The 21389-nt window shown below is 47.2% G+C and overlaps 1 protein-coding gene across 1 annotated transcript in view; it reads right to left on the bottom strand.

The window, feature by feature from the left end:
- ZNF185 (zinc finger protein 185 with LIM domain) overlaps positions 1-21146 on the bottom strand; it is a gene marked incomplete at both ends in the record, with an annotated part of 33748 nt that extends 12602 nt beyond the window's left edge. The window contains 18 exons of the mRNA XM_080352527.1: positions 942-1040; positions 1535-1618; positions 2470-2556; positions 2947-2991; positions 5303-5386; positions 6485-6553; positions 7002-7082; positions 7731-7805; positions 9358-9441; positions 10226-10264; positions 11274-11357; positions 12847-12927; positions 13542-13616; positions 14398-14472; positions 15926-15964; positions 17820-17879; positions 18455-18593; positions 21122-21146. Of these exons, the coding sequence (XP_080208653.1) occupies positions 942-1040; positions 1535-1618; positions 2470-2556; positions 2947-2991; positions 5303-5386; positions 6485-6553; positions 7002-7082; positions 7731-7805; positions 9358-9441; positions 10226-10264; positions 11274-11357; positions 12847-12927; positions 13542-13616; positions 14398-14472; positions 15926-15964; positions 17820-17879; positions 18455-18593; positions 21122-21146 (1325 nt within the window). The remainder of the gene's footprint in view (positions 1-941; positions 1041-1534; positions 1619-2469; positions 2557-2946; positions 2992-5302; positions 5387-6484; positions 6554-7001; positions 7083-7730; positions 7806-9357; positions 9442-10225; positions 10265-11273; positions 11358-12846; positions 12928-13541; positions 13617-14397; positions 14473-15925; positions 15965-17819; positions 17880-18454; positions 18594-21121) is intronic.
- Between the last annotated feature and the right edge of the window lie 243 nt (positions 21147-21389).

Here is a 21389-nt window from a genome sequence, read left to right as displayed (position 1 = left end):
ACGATGAGATTCAGCCATCCACGTACAGTTGGCATCTGAAACAGGCCTTCAACAGAGGTGTCGAAAAGGGGTGGGGTGAAGTTTTCACCATTTCTAGAAAAATCCTTTTCTTTTCTCACCCGTAGCAACAGAGGGAGTCTGAACAACCACTGCAGAGCGAAACACCGCTTTCTTCAGCTGACTCCTGATGGGGGAGTCAAGTGACTCCTCCCTCACTGCAAGTCTTTTGGCAAAACACTTCTTTAGCTCTTTGGGTTTCTGTTTGCTGATGTAATGGGATAGGAACCCTTTCGGGAGAGCACTGTGGCTGCCTCCACTAAGGTTTTAGGACACACAGTGCTGTAGAAGTGATGATGATGACGATGACAGTTGTTTGGCTGGTTTTCCTGTGAGTTTTTAGAGATGTTTGCCATCTCTGCACTAGGGTGCAAAACCCAAAGTACTCAAAAGCTGTTCCAGTCCACACAAAGGGACTCCCAGAAGTGCACCCTGATTGTCCTACTGCCCCAGCTCCTATCCCGCTCCACACCTCGGGCTTCTCCCTGTGGGGGGGCAAAGGAGGAGAAGCGGGTGATGCTCATATCCCACCCCAGGACTGAGACAGGATGTGGCAAACATCTTTGTCCAGGCTCATAAGCACAGCACAGGTGGAGCTGAAAGGAGATCAGAGCTGAACGGTGCCACCTGCAGCCAGGCCAGGGGAAAAAACGGGGAAATGTTAAATGCATTTGCTGTGTGGTTACAGCCTTCAGCGAACGCAGTAGGCAATTTACTATTCCAATGGCTGTTGGAGAGAGGAGGAGGCTAGACCTTGGACAAATGGCCCTTATTATGCTCTTCTTCTTGTGGTTGGTATTTCCGGAGCAACTGGTATTTCTGAGGCTTTCAACAATGAGAAAGAGCATATTAGCAGGCATGGGGTTAGCAGCCCAGGTCCTTACGTTGCTTCATTCCAGTAAGGCTTGCTGTACGCTGGGACATCGGGACTGGTGTACCTGCTCTCTTGGGGGCTGCTTCTCTCCTCGTAGCCCAGGACAGATCTGATAATCAAAGAAAGGCCTGTTACGTCTTTAACTGGCACATGAATCATTGCACTAGCAAGTACTATCTATGCACCAGGCAAGGCTTGTGTCAACCTGTACCATTTATTGTCCTACACCAGGTTTTTTCTCTAGGGACCACATTTAGATGACAGTTGTATTTCATTGTAGTTCATCTGCCACTCTGGTATTGCTGTAGCGTTTCACTGGATTGTCAGTGGGTGAGAAGGCAGTGACTGAACCCCATCAAGCACACAAGCACCAAGAGGAGAAAAAAAAAGCTGGGGTGCTTGGCTCATGTCAAAGAAGAGCGAGGAGGGATGCAATGCAAACCCCTTGGTTTATTTTGCAAGCTGCGCTTTAAACCTCAGCACAGTTGCCTTTGTCCTTGGAACAAAAGCTGTGAAACGAAGCCTCTTTCTGTGCCTGCCCATTCAGATTTTCCTTAATCCTCAGTATTACTCATACGCCCACTAAATTTATCCCACTCTTACCTCTTAAAGGAATATTCTGTCTCCTCTAGGTGCACAGGGGCTCTCTCAGTAGGAGGAAAAAGGGCTTCAGATTGAAGGCTTGACCTGTGAAAAGAAGGAAGGAACCTACAGCTTGGTAGCTTGCCAAAAGGCTTCATGGGAGACCTGTATGAAATAACAACACTGCACTTTATATGAGACCAGGAAACAGAAAGTAATTTTCTCAGATAACTGATTTTCCTTCAGAAAAAGCATTTTCACTATCTCTAATCATGAAGAACAGAGGCTGTTAGTGGAACTAACACAGTTACTTGGCCTCAATTCACATGTCTTGGCTGGATACAAGACTTTTCTGGCCTGTCACAGGATCATGCAAAAAGTACAATATGAATAACTTTGGGGAAGACCTTCCTACATTACTAGCAGCAACTCTAGGTCTTGGAATTTACACCATCCTACTGGGAGCCTTGTGATCCTCCTCACCTCAGCTAGCAGGTCTGAAGACTTCATTTGCTCACCTCAAATAAGCCAATACATGGAGTCAGGTCCCAAAATAATGGACTAAAGTAAGCGAAGAAAGCAGCTTCAGGAAGCCTAGTGTGTTTGATGTCAACAGCAGCAACTTTTGCCTGATTCTGCGCTTTCAACATTGTTAGGGAAGCAAGCACGCTTTAAAAAGCATGTGGAATGGAGGTGCTTTTGATATCAATGCTAAAAGCAATGATAAAGCCGCTGAATCCACTCCCAGGCTGCTTCTGTAGAAAGATGTCGACGTGTAACAGTGAATATACAGAATGCTATTCCCACTGTTTAGCACCCTAGGGTTTTCTGGCTCCCTTTGCTTTGTTGCCCAGTTTGGATTCTGCTTCCAGCTCTACTCTGGACAAGTTACTTATTCTCCACCTCACATGTGCCCTCTGTGAGCAGCACCGTGAGCAGCAGCACCAAGCCCTGACCTTGCATGTTCAGACTTTGCATCATCCAGGCAGTGAGAGGTCTCATACTGATGGTGCAGCTCATCTGTAGCATCTGCAGGTCTGTCCCTGCAACCAGAGTTGGACTTGGTTAAAGAGAACATTTTGTGGGTCTTGGAAGGTAGCTTAGCAAGTTAGAGAACACAGCAAGAAGCAAAAATATCAAACATGAGATTTTCATGTCCTAAACATGACACTTTTTCCTCCTTCCTGCTTAGCTCAGTAAATTTTCTGCAGCAGACCTGAAGGGCAGAGATGTAAGTTCAACCAGCTCACACCAGCACAAGGGAAGGAACTGTAAGATCTTAGTCCATTTGGAGCTGGTGGATCAGGTCTACCCCCTCTTTGCAAGTGCACTCCCAGAACACATTTGTTAGAGCAGTATTAGGTCAGGAAAAGACTCACTCTAAAATCAAGAAGGAAAAGTAAATCTTTCACTGTTAATAGGTTTACACTTACTTTGGTGGGTGAAATCCATTGTTGGCTTCTGTGTGTTCAGGATAGCTGAAAAGGAGAGACAGCAACTTCAGAAAGCATCTTTGGTTTGTGTAATGTCCTACAATTATTTTCTAGCGCAGTTAATAAAAAAGAGGAGGAAATCCATAAAATTTCTCAGAGCTGTTCCTCAGTATTTTTCTACAGGAAAAATGGTGAGAAACTTCGAGGCAATTCAGCGTGCCTGAAGTATGATACAAAGGAGCATTTAGTAACTCTGAACATCATCAACATATGACAGGTGCCGGCGGTACGGAGTCATCTGGAAATTCAAGCCAGGACTCTTCCAAACCCAGCGGGATGTCCTACAGCCCACAGCTGCAACACCAGCACCTCCATCTGCACGCACAGAAGGGAAGAAGCAGCCCTGATGTCCCCCAGGAGCTGACAAAATGGGGAACTTCAGGTGTTTGATCCATAACCATATGTTTCTGTTCTTTCCAGGCTGCGGGTGGCCAACAGCATGCATGTAAATAGCTCTCACTGACCTTCTGCCTTTCCTCCCTCACTTCCACTTTCTCAGGCTGGACAGGAGCACAGCCACCACTCTTTGCAGTTTGCAACCTTTCTTGATTTGTGAAACTCAGAATTTTTTCCAGTGAGGGTGCAAACACCCTAGAAAACTATTTGGATGAGGGAATAGAGTGCACTATCAGCAAGTTTGCTGATGACACCAAGCTGGGAGGAGTGGCTGACACGCCAGAAGGCTGTGCTGCCATCCAGAGACCTGGACAGGCCAGAGTTGGGCAGGGAAAAATTTAATGAAATAGAACAAGGGCAAGTGTAGAGTCTTGTATCTGGGCAGGAACAACCCCAGGTTCCAGTATAAGTTGGGGAATGACCTGTTGGACAGCAGTGTAGGGGAAAGGGACCTGGGGGTCCTGGGGACAGCAGGATGACCATGAGCCAGCACTGGGCCCTTGTGGCCAGGAAGGCCAATGGTACCTGGGGTGGGTTAGAAGGGGGTGGTCAGTAGGTCAGAGAGGTTCTCCTGCCCCTCTGCTCTGCCCTGGGGAGACCACACCTGGAATCTTGTGTCCAGTTGTGGCCCCTCAGTTCCAGCAGGACAGGGAACTGCTGGAGAGAGTCCAGCGCAGCCACCAAGATGCTGAAGGGAGTGGAGCATCTCCCGTGTGAGGAAAGGCTGAGGGAGCTGGGGCTCTGGAGCTGGACAAGAGGACACTGAGGGGTGACTCATTCCTGGGGATCAATATGGAAAGGGGGAGTGTCAGGAGGATGGAGCCAGGCTCTTCTTGGTGACAACCAGTGACAGGACAAGGGCCAATGGGTGCAAACTGGAACACAGGAGGTTCCACTTAAATTTGAGAAGAAAGTTGTTCCTGGTGAGGGTGGCAGAGCCTGGCCCAGGCTGCTCAGGGAGGTTGTGGAGTCTCCTTCTGTGCAGACATTCCAACCCGCCTGGACACCTTCCTGTGTAACCTCATCTGGGTGTTCCTGCTCCATGGGGGGATTACACTGGATGAGCTTTCCAGGTCCCTTCCAACCCCTGACATTCTGTAAACCTGTGAAATCCTGTGAAAAGCTGTGAAATGGACTGTAGGGACTGCCACGTGTTGCCGTGGAACAGGCAGGAGCTGGTTTAGTCACCTTCAGTGAATCACTGAGAAGTCGCTTAAGATTCACAGAAGTTGAAATGAAACCAGGTTTTTCTAGAGAGGGAGATGTGCCTGACAGCAGTGAGAGCAGCACAGCGTGGAGCCCAAGCGAAGGAGATCCACTGTGATCTGGGGATCTTCCTCTGCTTTCCACAATATATTAGAGTTAGGACACAACTGTTCCTTGTCACTGAAAATTTAGTTTGCCACACAAGATGCGCAATTTCCTTTTGTGTTTTGGTTTTTGGTTGATTTTCTTTTTTAGGGGGGTCTCTTGTTGCAAAAGTAAATAGGTAGGTGGAGGTTGGAGGCCTAGAGAGACATTGAGTGTAATCTCTCTATCCTGTAAAAAAACCCTAACCTAAATAATTAACAATTACATTCCAGAATTGGTTTACATTTGGGAATAACCCTGGAAAATGCAGAAGTGAACCATAAAAGTTGCTTTGGTTGGTTGGGTGGGGGTTTTTGCTGTTGGTTTTGGTTGTAGGTTTGTTTTTCTTGTGGGGTTTTTTGTATCATAGAAACTAAAAAAAAAACAAAAAACAAACAAAACTGGAACAAAATATCAACCAATTGTATGGAAGAGGGTAGCATTTTCTTTTTGTCCCCTTCCTTAAATAAAATTTTAGAGAAAGAGCTGCAGTTCTGCAAAGCACAGATTGAACCACATTTTGCCAGCAGGAATTTCACACTAACTCTACCTTCCGTTCGTGGAAACCGCAGTTTCTCTGGGCCCCGGTTCATCCCATGGGAACGACTCAGACTTTTCCTTCAGAGGTTTCTCACTAGAAAAAGGAAAATGCTAGTGAGATATGACCTGATGGTGTTTATATTGTATCATCCTAGACCAGCCTACAAACATTTAGTTAGGAGAAGCACCAGCCGGACCCTACACCCAGCTCTCCCTCCTACGGAGCTGTTAACGGTGCGTCCATCTCTTGCCTTCCCTGCCAATTAATCTCTCTCCAGTTCTAGGTGGTTTAAGTAATGAGGCATCCTCTAATTTCTCTGGGAGACTGACTCACAATTAGGAGCAGCTACGTGACCCAAGTGACCCCAAGCACAACAAGTGCATTGTAACCAGGCCAGCTCTGCAATGACATATAGGATATATTTATGGCCCTCAGTTGAATGACCATGACAGAGGTCCAGCCTTTACCTTTTCTCAAGCACCCTAGACTTTGCTTCAGCCTGAGATATTGGTTTGGGAACATTTCCAGCTGTATCTTCACTGATGGAGTTGGAGGTTGAGTTGCAATTAACTATATGTGCCACAGAAACCCCTTTGGTGAATCTGAGCCTTCTACAGCTGCTTAAGCACAACAGAGCAAAAGGTGAGGCCATATGTACAACTCTGCCTACTTCAGTCTAGATACAGCCCAAAATTCAGAGTGGTAACACTGAGAACAAAAAGAGCCCGGCTAATATGGGGTATATTTGAAAAATCTGAAATTCTCCTATGCTCTACTCCCTTCAGCATCTTGGTGGCTGCGCTGGACTCTCTCCAGCAGTTCCCTGTCCTGCTGGAACTGAGGGGCCACAACTGGACACAAGATTCCAGGTGTGGTCTCCTCAGGGCAGAGCAGAGGGGCAGGAGAACCTCTCTGACTTACTGACCACCCCACTTCTAATCCACCCCAGGATGCATGAAGTAGACTCTTTATGGACTGAGCCAGAGAGGAGAATCCTTGAGGGAGGCAAAGGAAGAGTCCAGAAAAGTGACAAGTTGCAGCTCAGCCAGCAGATAATGCTCTTGGAGAGCAGCCCAGGACCATGACTGGAGAGATCCCATCTGTCTGAGACCACCAGCAGGTATACGCTATCGCTGAGCAGAGTTACGCCTTAGGTTCAGCAGCACAGATCAGCCTTTCTCAATTTCTTACCCATCCCCACGCTGTGACACAGTTTCAGATGAGGATTTCCCATTAGGGGCCTGTCTGTTTTCAACATTTCTGCAAGCAAAATAGCAAGAACAATTAGGTAGGGAGGTGAGGGGACACAAGGTGAGGCATAAGAACTGTGGGGCAAGCTATTTGTTGGAAGTGTTCTATGTACAGTGTAGGGATTGGATTAAAATGAAAGCCTGATGAGTTTAGGAGACAGAAAGGTCTGCAGTTTTTTGGCTCATATTCTTATCACAAAGAACTGGGTAATGTTCAGTCTGTGGGAGGCCCACAGCTTCCATCTGGATAATTTCCTCCCAGATTGCTAATGCTTTTGTATAGTGTTGCTTTTTTTAGATTCTCTGTGCCATAGTATTTATTGTTCCATGACCGCACCATGTCCAGAATTATCATATATCTGGGAAGATACCACCCAGCAGAGCCAAACTCACCAGTGCATCCTGCCCCTCACTGTCCTTAGCGGAGCTTTAGGATGACACAGGGCTGACAAACCTACCTGATTTCAGTAGAAGTAGAGATTCTCTCTGAAATTTCACTCAAGGACGTGGTTGTTTGTCTCTTACTGCCTGTTTCAGGGCTGCAAGAGAAGACAAAGAAAAAAGCTGTCACTCCTGAACAAACCAGCTCCCCACTGCAGCCAGCCACAATTTGCCTGCGTTGAAGTGTTCCTTTCTGTGAATAAATAAAATGGAAAACAAATATCACCGTTTCCAATACATTCACTTACAAAGTTATCTTTGAGAAGCAATTTTTAAATTAAAAACACTGCTATTACCTTCTGCCAATGATACACAAAGAATAAGAATAACAGAACAAGGTCAGTAACCAAAGCACTGTTTGCAGTGCTGTGGAAAACCATTCCAACATTTTTTATACTATACTCATGAATTCAATCAATCAAAGTTGAAAGCAACTGAAAATTATTCCACTACACATATTTGGTGAGAAAGAGTTCAGCATGTTTGGGTTTTTATCTTCCAGGTTTTGAGCACTTCTATCAGGATGTTGTCAGATCCTTGCAGGACATAACATGGATTTCAGACGTAAAACCTTTCTAAAACAGCTGCCTGCATCTAAGAAAAGTCTCCCATGGTCAAGGCTGACAAATTTGCTTCATTTCACTTCCCAGAGAAGTGCCCAGAGAAGTCTCTGACCTACAGCTATATGTGGGCTGGTACAGCTGCAAAAGACATCCATGAAATCCTGGCTGTGCTGTGCCATTTACCTGGAGGGAGACACTGCTGTTGCCTTTGGCTCATTCCAGGAAGACCCAACACTGGTTTTTCTTAGCCCATTAGTACTGGGGAGAAAACAAAGAAAAAAGAAAGTAACAAAGCATTAAACACAGCAGATTTTTTAGGTGTCTGCTCCTTGTGGGGGACCCATCCTACTTTTTGGCCCACAGCTCTTGTATCTGCTCCCTGGCCAAACCCCACTGTGCAGGGACTCACACACACAGATGTCCCTGTGCGCTGTTGCACTGATGAGTATCTGCCTTTCTGCTGAAATACTTGGTCTTTAGAAACTGCCTTTTCCTTTTTAATGCAGCTGGAGCTATTTCTATCCCCAATGTTTAAGTTTGCACTAAAAATCAGCTTCCCCGGATGTATAGATTAAAGCTCAGCACATTCAGAAAACTGATTTCACTATGTGCACTATGTGAGGAAAGGAGGGTAAATGCTTCCCAGCCCCACCTCAAACATGCACCACAACGCTACCAAAATTCATGAGGCAGCTCCTTCATCCTGAAGAGAAAACATTTGGGGCTGAAAGGCCTCATGTGTTGGACTCTCTTCTGGGCTCGCTAAGGACCAGAGTGGCAGAGAAGCTAATAACACTGCTGCCTGCCCCCAAGCAACCCCTTTGAGAAGGAACAGCAAGTTGAATCTCAAATTAATCAGCCTGAAAACAAAGAAGGATTCTTCCTCCTAGGGCAAACATTTCCATTTCAGCCAAATGTTCCTGGTCCCACTCAGTCCCACACCATGCGCCAGCTGCTCCTGACTAGTGCAGAGAGTGTCACTGCTGCTCCTTCCCACCAGAGATGGCCTGTCCCAAGGTGTCACATACCACAGCCAGAACACTCCAGCCCGTCTGTCAGGGCTCCATAGCCTGTGAAAGGAGCTGAGGGCTCAAAACGAGACTGACATTTCCCAAAGATCAATTTAAAGATAATGAACCTCTCAGACCTCTCCGGTCACACCTATCTGTTGCTATCATGGTAGAATAATTAAATCTAAAGTCTAACAAAAGCAGAGAGCTGGCTCAGGGGACTGGAAATAATGAGATATTGAGTATTTTGTGTCTAGGTGATGGGGTCAGTTCGCACAGCTAGTAAAAGAAAATCATGACAATTTGATGGCTGCCTGGTGGGCAGGTGAGCTCATCAAAACCTGCGCTGACACCTCCTGCGAGCTGCCCTTCCAGAAGTGCCGCCAGGCTCCTTCCTGTGGCACAGGAGCACCTTGTGGAAACAGGACCGGTTGGGCTGTGGAGTGCAATCAGTGGCAGGTTTACACCACACAACTCGCATTAGAGTTGGCGCATTGTTAAATGCAGTTTGTCACCCTCCAGGACTGTCCGTTGGGTACTTTATGACACTCTGGCCTGGTTCCCGTGCCTGCCCATTTGTCTCACTAAGTTAGCTGACCTCATTTTTCGTTTGGGATGTTTCCCTTCTTGCAAGAAAGGGGCAATTGGGATTTTCTGCAGTCTCTTTTGAAAAACCTTCATCTCTAGTTGTGTTCAGACAGCTGCTAGCTGGCAGATAAATGCTGTTATCTGTAAAGATGGCAAATCAGTGTTCCCTGAAATCAGACAGTCAACACACTACTTGAGGATGAGGTAAATACCTGTTGTCATCTGGTGTACACCTGTATGATCCAGACACAGTTGGACTCCTCCTCTGCTGTCCTTCCTCTTCTTCTATCTCAATTCTTTCAAAAGGCAAAAACAGAAACAAATATCACACTGTTTCCTATTCCCCACTAATTCAGGCAGTGTACTCTTGTTTTCCCTTAAGCTATGTTTTCTCTATTTCCCCTTGAGGCAGATTTTTCCCTCTCCTCACACTCCCTGTGCTCTGCTGCTGGTGAGCACCTCAACTGGCTGAATGAAGTGAGACCTTCAGCCCAAACCAGGGGCATTTTGCTGTCACAATCAGTTTATGAACAACCTCAGCTGAATGCCTGCATTCCAGAGAGCACCCTAGGCATCATTTCCCCATCATACTGACTGCTTTAGAAGTTAAATGCCTGAAGAGTATTCACCCTATTGGCCAGAACCAGCCTTCCCTGGAAGAAGAAAGACAGTGAACGAGTCTCTCCTTGTTTCAGGTTGCCCATAATCCAAAGCATCATCAGTACCATATTCATAGACTCATAGAATCATTTTGGTTGGAAGAGACCCTTAAGATCATCGAGTCCAACCATAACCTAAATCTAACACTAAACCATGTCCCTAAGAGCCTCATCTATGCCTGTTTTAAACTCCTTTAGGGATGGTGACTCCACCACTGCCTTGGGCAGGAAGTTCTTGGTGTTTACAACACTGTGGGCTCTCAAAAGCCAGCATGATTCAACCCAGAGCATCCCTTTACGGGAAGTGTTCCTGCTCTGCTTTGAAACACCTTGGGATCTCCTGTCCCAGCATTTAACAGCAGCCTGGGTGCAGTACACAATGCACAACTGCAGCGGTGCTTCCAGAGGGTCAGTAACCTACCTCTTGGCGAACAAGGGTGGAAATTCTTGTGTTGGGCTGCTGTAAAGGAAGCATAAAGGCAACAGTTGGAAGGTTGGAGGTAAAGACACACCTTGGGCTGGGGCAGCTCCCAAGCCTCTGACCCATACTTGACCCATACTTGACCCATATGGTGCAACGCGTTAAGGGTCACATAACACCGTTTGGGCAGAGCTGCCAGTGCCCAGCCATGTTAAACCTCTGCAAATTACAGAGCAGAGGAAATAAAAATAGGAAGAGCAACTAGTTATAACATGTGAAGAAGCTTCCCCAAAGGGTGTTTTTCATTTTACACCTTCCCGATGGGTGTTTTTCTTCCTGCCTGCAGACCTGCCTCCCTCCAGCCCACATGACGCTCAGAGCTCTGGAAAAACTACCAGCCAGTGCAAACACCCTTAACACCTTCACAAATCCTGTCCGAGAGATTCTCTCATTCTGGGCACAGCTGAGTGCTGCTGGCGCATCCTCTCCCTGCATCCTCCCGCACCAGCAATCTCCCGGTGCCTCATTGTGTCACCCTGAGTTATGTCAAGAGGAAAGGGATTTATAGTGAAAGGGAACTGCAAAAGATCAGGATCTTGTAAATCTAGCTATTCTTCAACCACAACATAAAGGCAAACTCTGTTGCAAAAGAATGATCCATATTGGATTAAGTTTATGTTGTTTATTTCTGATTTCCCCCTTACATGCAACAAAACTGGAGAGAGCGGTATTAAGAACTGAGTCTGAACACTGAAGTCTGGATTTTGGGCCCCAGGGAATTAGGGATTATCATGTTTTTTCTCTTCCTGAAATTTCATCCCTCCCAGTAACAAAGACTTCCTGAGACTCCTGGAGGATTTCCCCAAATCGGCAGAAACCTGCAGATATCTTGGGCACTTCTGGAGAGATAGCAGCTAAGCCTTCTCCACTCACTGGACAGGAACCCATCACCTTCAGAGAGCCTTGGGTCAGGCCACCAGCCCCGTGGGACCACCTTCAACAGCCTTTTCCCCGTCACCTGCCTCACACTTGCACGCTGAAGACTCACCCGTTGCTTTTCTTGGCCGCTGAGAGGACGTAAGCACGTTCCCTGCTGGCAGTGCGCCTCAGGACACTGTTGGCTGCCTCCGTCCTGGAAGGGAGGGAAAGGGTCACATTCTGCTCGTGCTGTTGGTTGCTGCCGGCTGTAGCCTTGAAGAGGCGACAGGCGAACAAACCAGGGGAGGCTTGTGCTAACCCTGACAGAGCTCCTAGGCTCTGGGTAGCAGAAAGCCAGAGGAGAAATGATGTCTGATCTTTTTGTTTAGTATCATTCATGCTGGGACATGGCACTTTCACATGGATGTAAAGCACGAGGCAAAAAGAAAAATCCCACCTCATCCAGGAGAGTTAAGACCTGGACGTTTGCAACATTTCATAACATGGGACAAAAAAAATGGGACACAGGCTTTGTGGCTGACACCATACATGGACTGCTTGTGTCTATACAGACATCAGTACCACCAGATGCACCACGGGAGAAGGACAGATCTCTGAAAGAACTTTTATTGGTCGTCCCCAGGGGGCAAATTACCAAGTTTTCATTTGTAAAAGTCTTGTATCTTGTATCTTGCGCTTCAGTTCAAGGACAAGGAACTGCTGGAGAGAGTCCAGCGCAGCCACCAAGATGCTGAAGGGAGTGGAGCACCTCCCATGTGAGGAAAGGCTGAGGGAGCTGGGGCTCTGGAGCTGGACAAGAGGAGACTGAGGGGTGATTCATTCATGGGGATCAATATGGAAAGGGGGAGTGTCAGGAGGATGGAGCCAGGCTCTTCTGGGTGACAACCAGTGACAGGACAAGGGGCAATGGGTGCAAACTGGAACACAGGAGGTTCCACTTAAATCTGAGAAGAAACTTCTTGATGGTGAGGGTGGCAGAGCCTGGCCCAGGCTGCCCAGGGAGGTTGTGGAGTCTCCTTCTGTGCAGACATTCCAACCCGCCTGGACACCTTCCTGTGTAACCTCATCTGGGTGTTCCTGCTCCATGCGGGGATTGCACTAGATGAGCTTTCCAGGTCCCTTCCAACCCCTGACATTCTGAGATTCTGTCAAAAGTATCTTCAGAAACTCGAGTGAAAGCAACAAGAACGGCAGCTGCATCAGATGCAGATGTACCACATGGACAAAATACATTCTGCTCCTGGTATGAGAATGAGAGACCCATCTGGATCTGGACACAGATGTAGTCCCCAAGTGGTCCAGACTCAGAGATGCACTCGTAGGCTCTGGGAGGTGGCTCCTCCCTTCACTGCCAGCACGTCAGTGCGTCTCTTTCCTTTCACATAGACACTACGCAGTGGATGGATTCCACAACCCATTTCCAGCTGCCAAATTAATTGGGGTATGCTGTCAGGTTGAATCATGTCAGGCTTTCAATTATATTTTGTTGGGAGCATAGTCGCCTGTGGGCATAGATGCGCTCTTGTAGAAATATCTGCTTATTATTATTTTATTGCAATCAGCCCTAATGGCTCAGCTGTAATCACCATTGAACTGACCCTCTCAGTAAGGAACAGTTAAACTAAAGTAGGTCCACTTGTCACTGTCCCTGCAAGAAAAAGGTGGTTACCTGGAGGGCATACCTCTTTTTGTGTTCATCTGGAGAAAAAGGCACATCCTCCTCATCCAAGTCCACTGATTTTTGCTTGACATTATATGGAGCTCTGAAACAGAAAGGGAAGGGCAGAGCCAGGGTAGACTGTTGCAGAGGCAGAATCATAAAAACTGAAGGTAAATGCAAGGGAAACATGTTCAGACCCTTGAAGTGTTGCACACAAGTGTGGAAAACACTTGTGTTTTTCATGCACAGTGGGGTACATGTGTCCCCATAGGATTTTGTTTTCTTAATAGAGGGGTTAAGCCCAGAGGCTATTTCATGATAAATGCTCAGCTTTTCAGAATAAAGCCATGGACTTTGACGTGAAAAGCAGCGTAGGAAATGTCAGCAGTGCTGTTCTGCCACAAGGACCCTCCTTTGTCGTGGCTTCAGAAAGGCCAGAGATGCTGCAGACCACATCCCCAGGCTGCATCCTCCACTTTCTGCCTTCATTGCTACCAAGGGATAAAATTCATGCCATATAGAGGCTGTTACCACTTGAGGGAATACTTTATGGCTCACACCAGCCTGGAGGTAGCACTGGGAAGTGCCTCAGTTTCCAGGGAAAGCTCTGCAGGGCTCAGCCGAGTAAGCCCTGCCTGGCCAGGCATCCATCTCTGGGGCTCAGGCGCTGCTGAGCCTGCGCACGGACAGAAAGTGCTGCTCCCTTGGCACACTCACAGTTTCTTGTAATCCTCCGTGGTCATCCTGTAGCCAGAGAGGGGACGGCTCAGGCTGTGGCCCTTTGCGGCAGAGCTGCAGACAGCACAAATCACAGCTGTTATCGTGACCCTCACCCTTTGCCACCCTCTTCCCCAGGTGAGCTCATGCTCTGCATGATGGAGGAAAGCAGGGTGATCCCAAAGATCCGCTCTCTGAATTTAGGGAATGCTGTTATATTTAATGGAAAGGCAGCACTTCCCTTATTTTCACAGCCTTGGACTGGGATTTGAGGTCTGCTTGGCTTCCCCAGGGCCACTGTGAGTTGTCAGAGCTGATATGGGCACAGCCCTCCATGGGACAGTGCTGCCCCATCCCAGGATCAGATAGCGAGGAGGAAGAAGACACCTTGTGGCATCATCTTTCTCCCCAGATCAATCAAAACAGAGGGAAAAACGGGGTTTCAACGGGTTTCACTTGAGGCACAACAAGGCATCTGCTTAGATCAGAGCCATGCTTAGGTCTTATTTACTAAGTGCTTCTCACAAGGCAGGTTTCAAAAAACATAAAAATGAACCATTACAGCATTGTGATTTGTCCCCTTGTGATTTGTTCCCTGCTCAAAATTATTTGCCAAATTAACCCCAAATCCTTCAGTGCTTTCACAGCCAACTGCCATCCCATGGTGAAGAAAATATGGAGTTTGATGCCTTTTTCACACATGTGCTGAGCGGAGCTGTTAGATGAACAGCCATGTCTTACAGCATTCAGTAGGGATTTAGTGGAGCTCAGCAGAAGCAATTGCCAAAGTAAAAGGATGACTACATACACATACAATGTTTAAAATCTTGTTTTCAGGAAGAAGACACACACATACCTTTTTTGCGCTGCATTAGAAGATGAAGAATCTGGCACAGAAGAGGTCTTATCAATGGTTCTTGTGAACACCCCTCTGGGGAGAAAAGAGATGTTAAATCTTTTGCAGGACAGAGTTTGGAATTCATATTAAGAGACCTGCAGCTATTCTTTGGCCTAACAGTGTCTGTGTGTCCTGTGAGGAGGAAGGTGATGGCTCAGGACTGCTAGTTGGAGGCCTGGATCTAGTGCAGTGCCTCAGGGGTCAGTACTGGGGCCTGCATTATTCAATATATTCATCAATGATTTGGGCGAGGGAATAGAGTGACTGTCAGCAAGTTTGCTGATGACACCAAGCTGGGAGGAGTGGCTGACACTGGAAGCTGTGCTGCCATCCAGAGACCTGGACAGGCTGGAGAGCTGGGCAGGGAAAAATTGAATGAAATATAACAAGGGCAAGTGTAGAGTCTTGAATCTGGGCAGGAACAACCCCAGGTTCCAGTATAAGTTGGGGAACAACCTGTTGGAGAGCAGTGTAGGTGAAAGGGACCTGGGAGTCCTGGGGACACCAGGATGAGCATGAGCCAGCACTGGGCCCTTGTGGCCAGGAAGGCCAATGGTACCTGGAGTGGATTAGAAGGGGGTGGTCAGTAGGTCAGAGAGGTTCTCCTGCCCCTCTGCTCTGCCCTGGGGAGACCACACCTGGAATATTGTGTCCAGTTGTGGCCTCTCAGTTCCAGCAGGACAGGGAACTGCTGGAGAGAGTCCAGCGCAGCCACCAAGATGCTGAAGGGAGTGGAGCATCTCCCGTGTGAGGAAAGGCTGAGGGAGCTGGGGCTCTGGAGCTGGACAAGAGGACACTGAGGGGTGACTCATTCCTGGGGATCAATATGGAAAGGGGGAGTGTCAGGAGGATGGAGCCAGGCTCTTCTCGGTGACAACCAGTGATAGGACAAGGGGCAATGGGTGCAAACTGGAACACAGGAGGTTCCACTTAAATTTGAGAAGAAACTTGTTCCCGGTGAGGATGGCAGAGCCTGGCCCAGGCTGCCCAGGGAGGTTGTGGAGTCTCCTTCTGTGCAGACATTCCAACCCGCCTGGACACCTTCCTGTGTAACCTCATCTGGGTGTTCCTGCTCCATGGGGGGATTGCACTGGATGAGCTTTCCAGGTCCCTTCCAATCCCTGACATTCTGGGATTCTGCGACACCAAGAATCAGAAGGTCCTTCCTTGAAAGAGTCATCCTGAGAAAAGTCCCATAACTGGTGTTGATGACAAGGACAGTGGAATATTTTTATAGCATGATAATCTTCCCATGTGTGATCACTGTATCGTACAGGGAACAGATTTGCTGTTAAAATCACCATCAAACTACCTGTTAAACAAAATATTCAGGACTCTCTCTTCACCAAGGTACTCCCTCAGCATTGTCATGTTCCTAACTAATCAGAGAACCTAAGAGATAGCCATGTTTTTTATGCTTGTTGCTTCTGATCTCGTTCTCCTTCCCCTAAAGCCCAAATATTAATATATGCCACTCTATACCAACCTGATGAGGTAACCAGATGGAGGCTTGGAGGCAGAAGACCTGTGCAAAGAACAGACATTAGTAAATTAAGAATCATGTGGAAAAGCAACAGCAGCAGCACCAGTATTAAAGGAAATTGTCCATATAGCTGTCAAGCCAAAATCTGGCTAAATGGGCCTTGGGTGATACCTCAGCTGCTGCACCAAAATTAACCTTGGGAGGGTTCTTTAAAAATCAGTAATCATCAGAACGAGCTTTATAAAATACTTTCATAAGAAAAGTGAATTTTAGAGTTAGCCAACTAAAATTAGCCAGGCTGACAGTGTTTTCTGGCTCAAAATTATGTCCATCAATTGATGGCAGATAGAGGGGGGATTTGGTATAGTAGAGATCCTGGTTGTTTTATCGCAGGAAAGCATCATCATCACACTAACTTGTCTGAGGATCCATTCTCAGGAAGGGAGTGCTCATAGCTCCCAGGAGGGAAAGCGAAGGGACACCAGCAGGTGGGGATCTGGCCCCTTGCGCCAGGGCAGGAGGAAGCATCCCTGGAACCTGCTTAGAGCTGTCTTGGAGATGTCTTCCTGAGAGCACAGTGGGGACCAAGATGGGCCTCAAGGACCTGGGTCCCATTAAATGAGCTCAGACTGGCTGCCTTCACCCCTGCTCGTATACCAACCCCTCTTTTCCTGCCTGTCCAGGTGCCCTTAGGATCAGAAGATAATTCAGGAAGAAAACTCAGCAGGTCTGTGGTCTAACCTCCTGCTCCAAGCAGGGTTTGCCAGCAGGTCTGAGCAAACCAACAGGAAGGTGGATTTATGCTGCCCATCACTACATGCTTGAGGTAGCTGCCAAGCTCAGATTTACCCAGTTGCCTTTACAGACACAGAAATGGAAACTCACTGCAGGCTTAGCCTGGCTCTGGAGCTCTCTGGATGGGATGAGACGGAGGACAAGGAGTGATGAGCACAGCCTCAGGCTCTTGTTTCTGCAGGGTCCTTGGAGCAGGGACCAGCAGGCTGGAGCCCATCTCAGCCCCATTGCCCAGCTCTTCCCTGAGAACTCAGCTTTCAACAAGAGCTGCAGGGAAGCTGAGAAGATGTCCAGCTTGGCATTCAGAATGTCTGTCGTCACTTGAAAGCATAAGTAGATCCTGAATGTCCTGGACTCCCTGTCACTGAACTTCTGTCAACTGGAGGCGCTCACATATTTGTGTGAAGATGCCTCTTCTGAGGCCACATTTCCAATGTCACAAATGTCCCTGGTTGGACTTATCCTGTACCTGATAAAGCGCTGTGCTGCAGAGGGAGGCAGAAAGAGGCAGGCGCAGCAAGGAACCATCCTTTTTAATCGCAACAAGAAGTGACAAGAGCTGGCACAGAAAAAGGGACAGGGAAATGCTCTCCCAGCAATGGCACGGCAGCTAGCAAAGAGCTCTCACATACGAATAAGGCCTTTCCAACGATTGCATATTTTAGGACACCAGTCCTACAGGCTCCTGAAAAGCCCTCATGCTCTGGCCCTGAAGCAAATGCAGCTCCCACACAGGGCTTTGCTTGCTCTGAGGAGCCCACAGGCTTAGAGCAAACACCTACTGCACCAGCAGAGGAGCTGGTGTGCACCAGGAATCTTGGGCTTGAAGGCATGAAAGGTATCAATCCATCCATTCATGCATCTGGACTTTGCAGGAAATAAGCCACACTGTCTACAAGGTGACACTATGTAGGACTTTATGCTGGACAATGCCGGCTCTCCTCAAGGACTTGGTTTTTCAGCACAAGCACAGCAGTGAGTGGTTATGAGGAGAAGAAAGGAGGTGAAGAAAGAGCAGATGTTTTTGAGAACCAGTGAAAGCAAGCACTGACCCCACCAGATAACAGAGAAAGGAAGCAACAGGATGTGTCCCCACAATTACCTGTCACTCTGGGGAGCAACAGGTGTTGAGGCTGGGGATCCTCCACCCACACGTCCAGACCTGAGTAAAGAAAAAACACAATGACATAATTAACTTCTGTTCTTGCTGAACTGCCTTGCAGAACATGGCAGTGATGTTTTCAGAGAGAGTTGCTAAGAGAGGACTGATTTGGGCTTGGTTTTGTTACTAATTAAAGAGAAGCTGGTGCAGATGGTGGTGTTCCCTGGCTCAGGGGTGGGTGTGTGACACAGCCCTGTGAGCTGCAGGGGGAGATGCAGACCCGGCTGTTTCATCCCTTAAACTTCCTCCCATCAAGATCTGCCCCTTCGTTTGTCACTCCAGAGATGGAGAAACACAATCTGGCTTCAAAATATCTTTGTAGCTTTCCTGAGGCTTCAGATCTGCCTGTGCAGCTGGATTCACAGCTCCCAGGAAGGGCCAGTTCTCAGAGCTTGTCCCCAGCCTGCTTTTATATAATAAATAAACAGGAGCACTGCTTTCCTTTGGCAGTATCTTTTCCTGGCACCGTACAGGCCTCAAAACATCCTAGCACCACATGTGCTTGTTTTGCAGGCTAGAGAACAGTGTACACAGGGAAGAGGGGAAGAAGAGCATTCCTTGGTGGCCACACTTACAGCGAACTGCTCTTCTTCTCGTCCTCAGAGTCTGAGTTATGGTGGTGGATCCAGCTCTTATCTCCTTTCAGGGTGGTGCGAACCTTCATCTGCTTAATGATCCTCCTGCGGTCTTCATCCGTGGGTGGAATGACACCTCCTAGGAGAGGGAAAGGAAGGAGAGAGGAGATGATGGGCTGCTGAGAAAGGGTGAGAATTTGCAGTGTCAGCAGGTGGATCTCAGAGAGCAGGGGGCACCTGGTCTCCTTTCCATCAAAGATTCAAACACGGAATGAGCCTTCTGATGAAAGATGGGAAGAAGCTGTCATCCAAACTTCAGGATCAATTTACTCTGATAACCCCTCTACAGAGATTTGTACATTTTTTCTTTCCTGTCAGAATGCTGTTTAATGAGTATTTTTCTCTCAGGAAGACCAAAGACATTCAGTGGGTGGCCTGATCTCATATTTACAGAGCCGTGAGTTTCCTCTAGTATTTCCCATCATATCAGCTCTAGCGTAAGGCTTTTCTGGTTTGTGGGAGAGGATGATTCATCTGGGACATGAAGCCGAGCCCAGAGTTGGGGGTTAGAAGTAAGGCATGCCAGCTTTCTCTGGTGGCTTGTCAGACTTGGAGGAGACACATCCTTTGGTTCCTTATTTCCATTCCAAAGTTCTGTTTCAAAACCATATTCTCAAACCATGTCTCCCTAACGAGGCGGTTCTGGCTCAAATCTGGAAAAGTTCTGTCCTGTATGGTCTCTCTTTTGCTGTCCTACGGCAGCTCTGCCACCATCCTCGTTCTGCAACTTGTCTCTGGTTGAGGTGATGAAACACAACTGCATTCTCTGGTTGAGAAGCCAGGAATGGCCACTTAAAACATCAAATTAAAATGTGGGAAATTGCAGAGGGTCACAGATTAATGGGGAAGAGTATTAAAGCTGAAAATATTGGGAGTGGGCAGGGGTGGAGATGGGAGGCTGGGGAAAGGGGAACAGTCTCTCACAGTGGAAAAAAATGTGCAGGTGACTGATGTGAAGGGTTCTGGTCATCCTTGAGTATCAAAATCCTACTGGATCAAATTGATTGTAGATGGATATTATTTAAATTTTTTTTTTTAAAAAGGCATTTTTACTGGGAAATTCTCCATTCAGCATTTTTGTAGGTGTTCCTGCTCCAGCAGGGGGATTGGACTGGATGATCTTTCGAGGTCCCTTCCAATCATTCTAACATTCTGTGATGCCGTGTGAAATAGTTCTTCTCCCATGGGGAAATTTTAAGATGAAGACCAGATAAGGAAATCTTTTCTATGTACTTCTGGCTATCTTCCATCTTTTGCCATTTTGGAAATGACTGGTAAAGACTGAAAACATCAAGACCACTCTCCTCATCACACTTGGACCAACACAGCTCCTGGGTTTAGCAACATCAACAAGTTATTGCAGCTTTACAACATCTTATCATTCGAGCCAAGAGAACTGCCTGCCTACACACTCGGAGCCTGTGGCAAACATGAAATAATCCAATTTAGCTACCAGGAAAGGAGGGTCAGCTAAGTCTCTATATCTTGTGCTTGTGATGGACTAGAAGGCTGCCCAGAAATAGTTGTCACCGAGTAGCTGACCTGCAGTAAATTCATTAATCTCTGAAACGCAGTCAGGTGTTTCAAGTATATGTTATGTAGTAGAGGTAGGATTTTTAATTTTTTTAAACAACTGGTCATATTGGATCGTCTCTAAGGAAAACATAGCTATAGCAATGAAGAGCATGTCCTTCCTCACATGGAATTAGCAGTTAAAAGGCACAGTGAATGCAGGGCCATGTGTATGTCAAGGTGCAGTTTAGGGACTAGCACTAACACTCTTCATGGGGAGCACCTGGAAAGAGAAGGGCTGCTTCTCTTAGTACTGAAATAAAGAATTAAATCTACTGCCTAATGGATGAATAAGGCATTTCCACTCTTCTCCGCATCACTGTTTCAGGTTACCTATGGATTTGGAAGCACCATCCTATCTGTTCACATCTAAAGTTCCTGTGAGCATCCACTGCTTAAAAACTAAACCTTAGAATCTGCCACAGATTTCTACAGCTTGGTCTTGTTCCTGGGACAACTCAGAGCAACTTGTAGCTCCAGTATGATGTTTTCCACACTTCTTTGATAATAAGACATGATTAGGAGTTTATTAATAATAAAGGCAGACTTCTTTTTACTGTATGGACATTGCACACTGCACAGGGGTGGTCTCCAGCCCACAGATTTTTGGGGTTTATCTCTAGAGGGTGTGGGTAAGACAGAGGTACAGGGAAGCCACCCTGGTCAGCTGCTACGCTGGCTGCTGGTTGCTGTTGTACTTTCAGTAGACGTTTCAAAGACAGAGAATTTTAAGGAGAGTCTCGAAAAGATAATAATATGGGAGTTTATTAGGCTTGAGCTCATCTCAAAACCTCAGCCAGGCTACATGCTCTCCATACCTTCATGGATACTGAAATTACAGCCAAATGCACCTAATTTTGGAGCTGCAGGTTGGAGAGGGTGCCAGAGAAAGAAGAGGTGTCCTCTACCCTTGGACACACTGCACTAGGGGAGTTGAGCAGACGTTAGAGCAGATAGATACAACTGAGCAAAGAGGGCAAAGGAAAGCCATGACAGCAGACAGATCCCCAGCAGCTTGGGATGGAAAGGAATTACCTTTACTGACACCCAGGGACAACATGGTTCTCAGAAGCACCTTCCCCTTCAGTTATTGTTTGGAGACAACAAGCCCCTGGAAGAAACGAAAAAGCAAAAAAGCAGATTAGTACTTCTGATATAAAGAACTTTGAAGTTATGTGGAAGCGAGATCATCACAACAGTGTCACAGCCACAGAGCCTGGAGGGTGGGGAGACTGCGGCATGTACACCAGAGCTGTGATTTCTCCCCTCGCCATGTACCTTCAGTGTCAAGGAGAGGAAAACT

Source organism: Nesoenas mayeri, assembly GCF_963082525.1.
Source record: "Nesoenas mayeri genome assembly, chromosome: 13".
Lineage (NCBI taxonomy): Eukaryota > Metazoa > Chordata > Aves > Columbiformes > Columbidae > Nesoenas > Nesoenas mayeri.
This window is presented reverse-complemented; position numbering and strand designations above follow the sequence as displayed.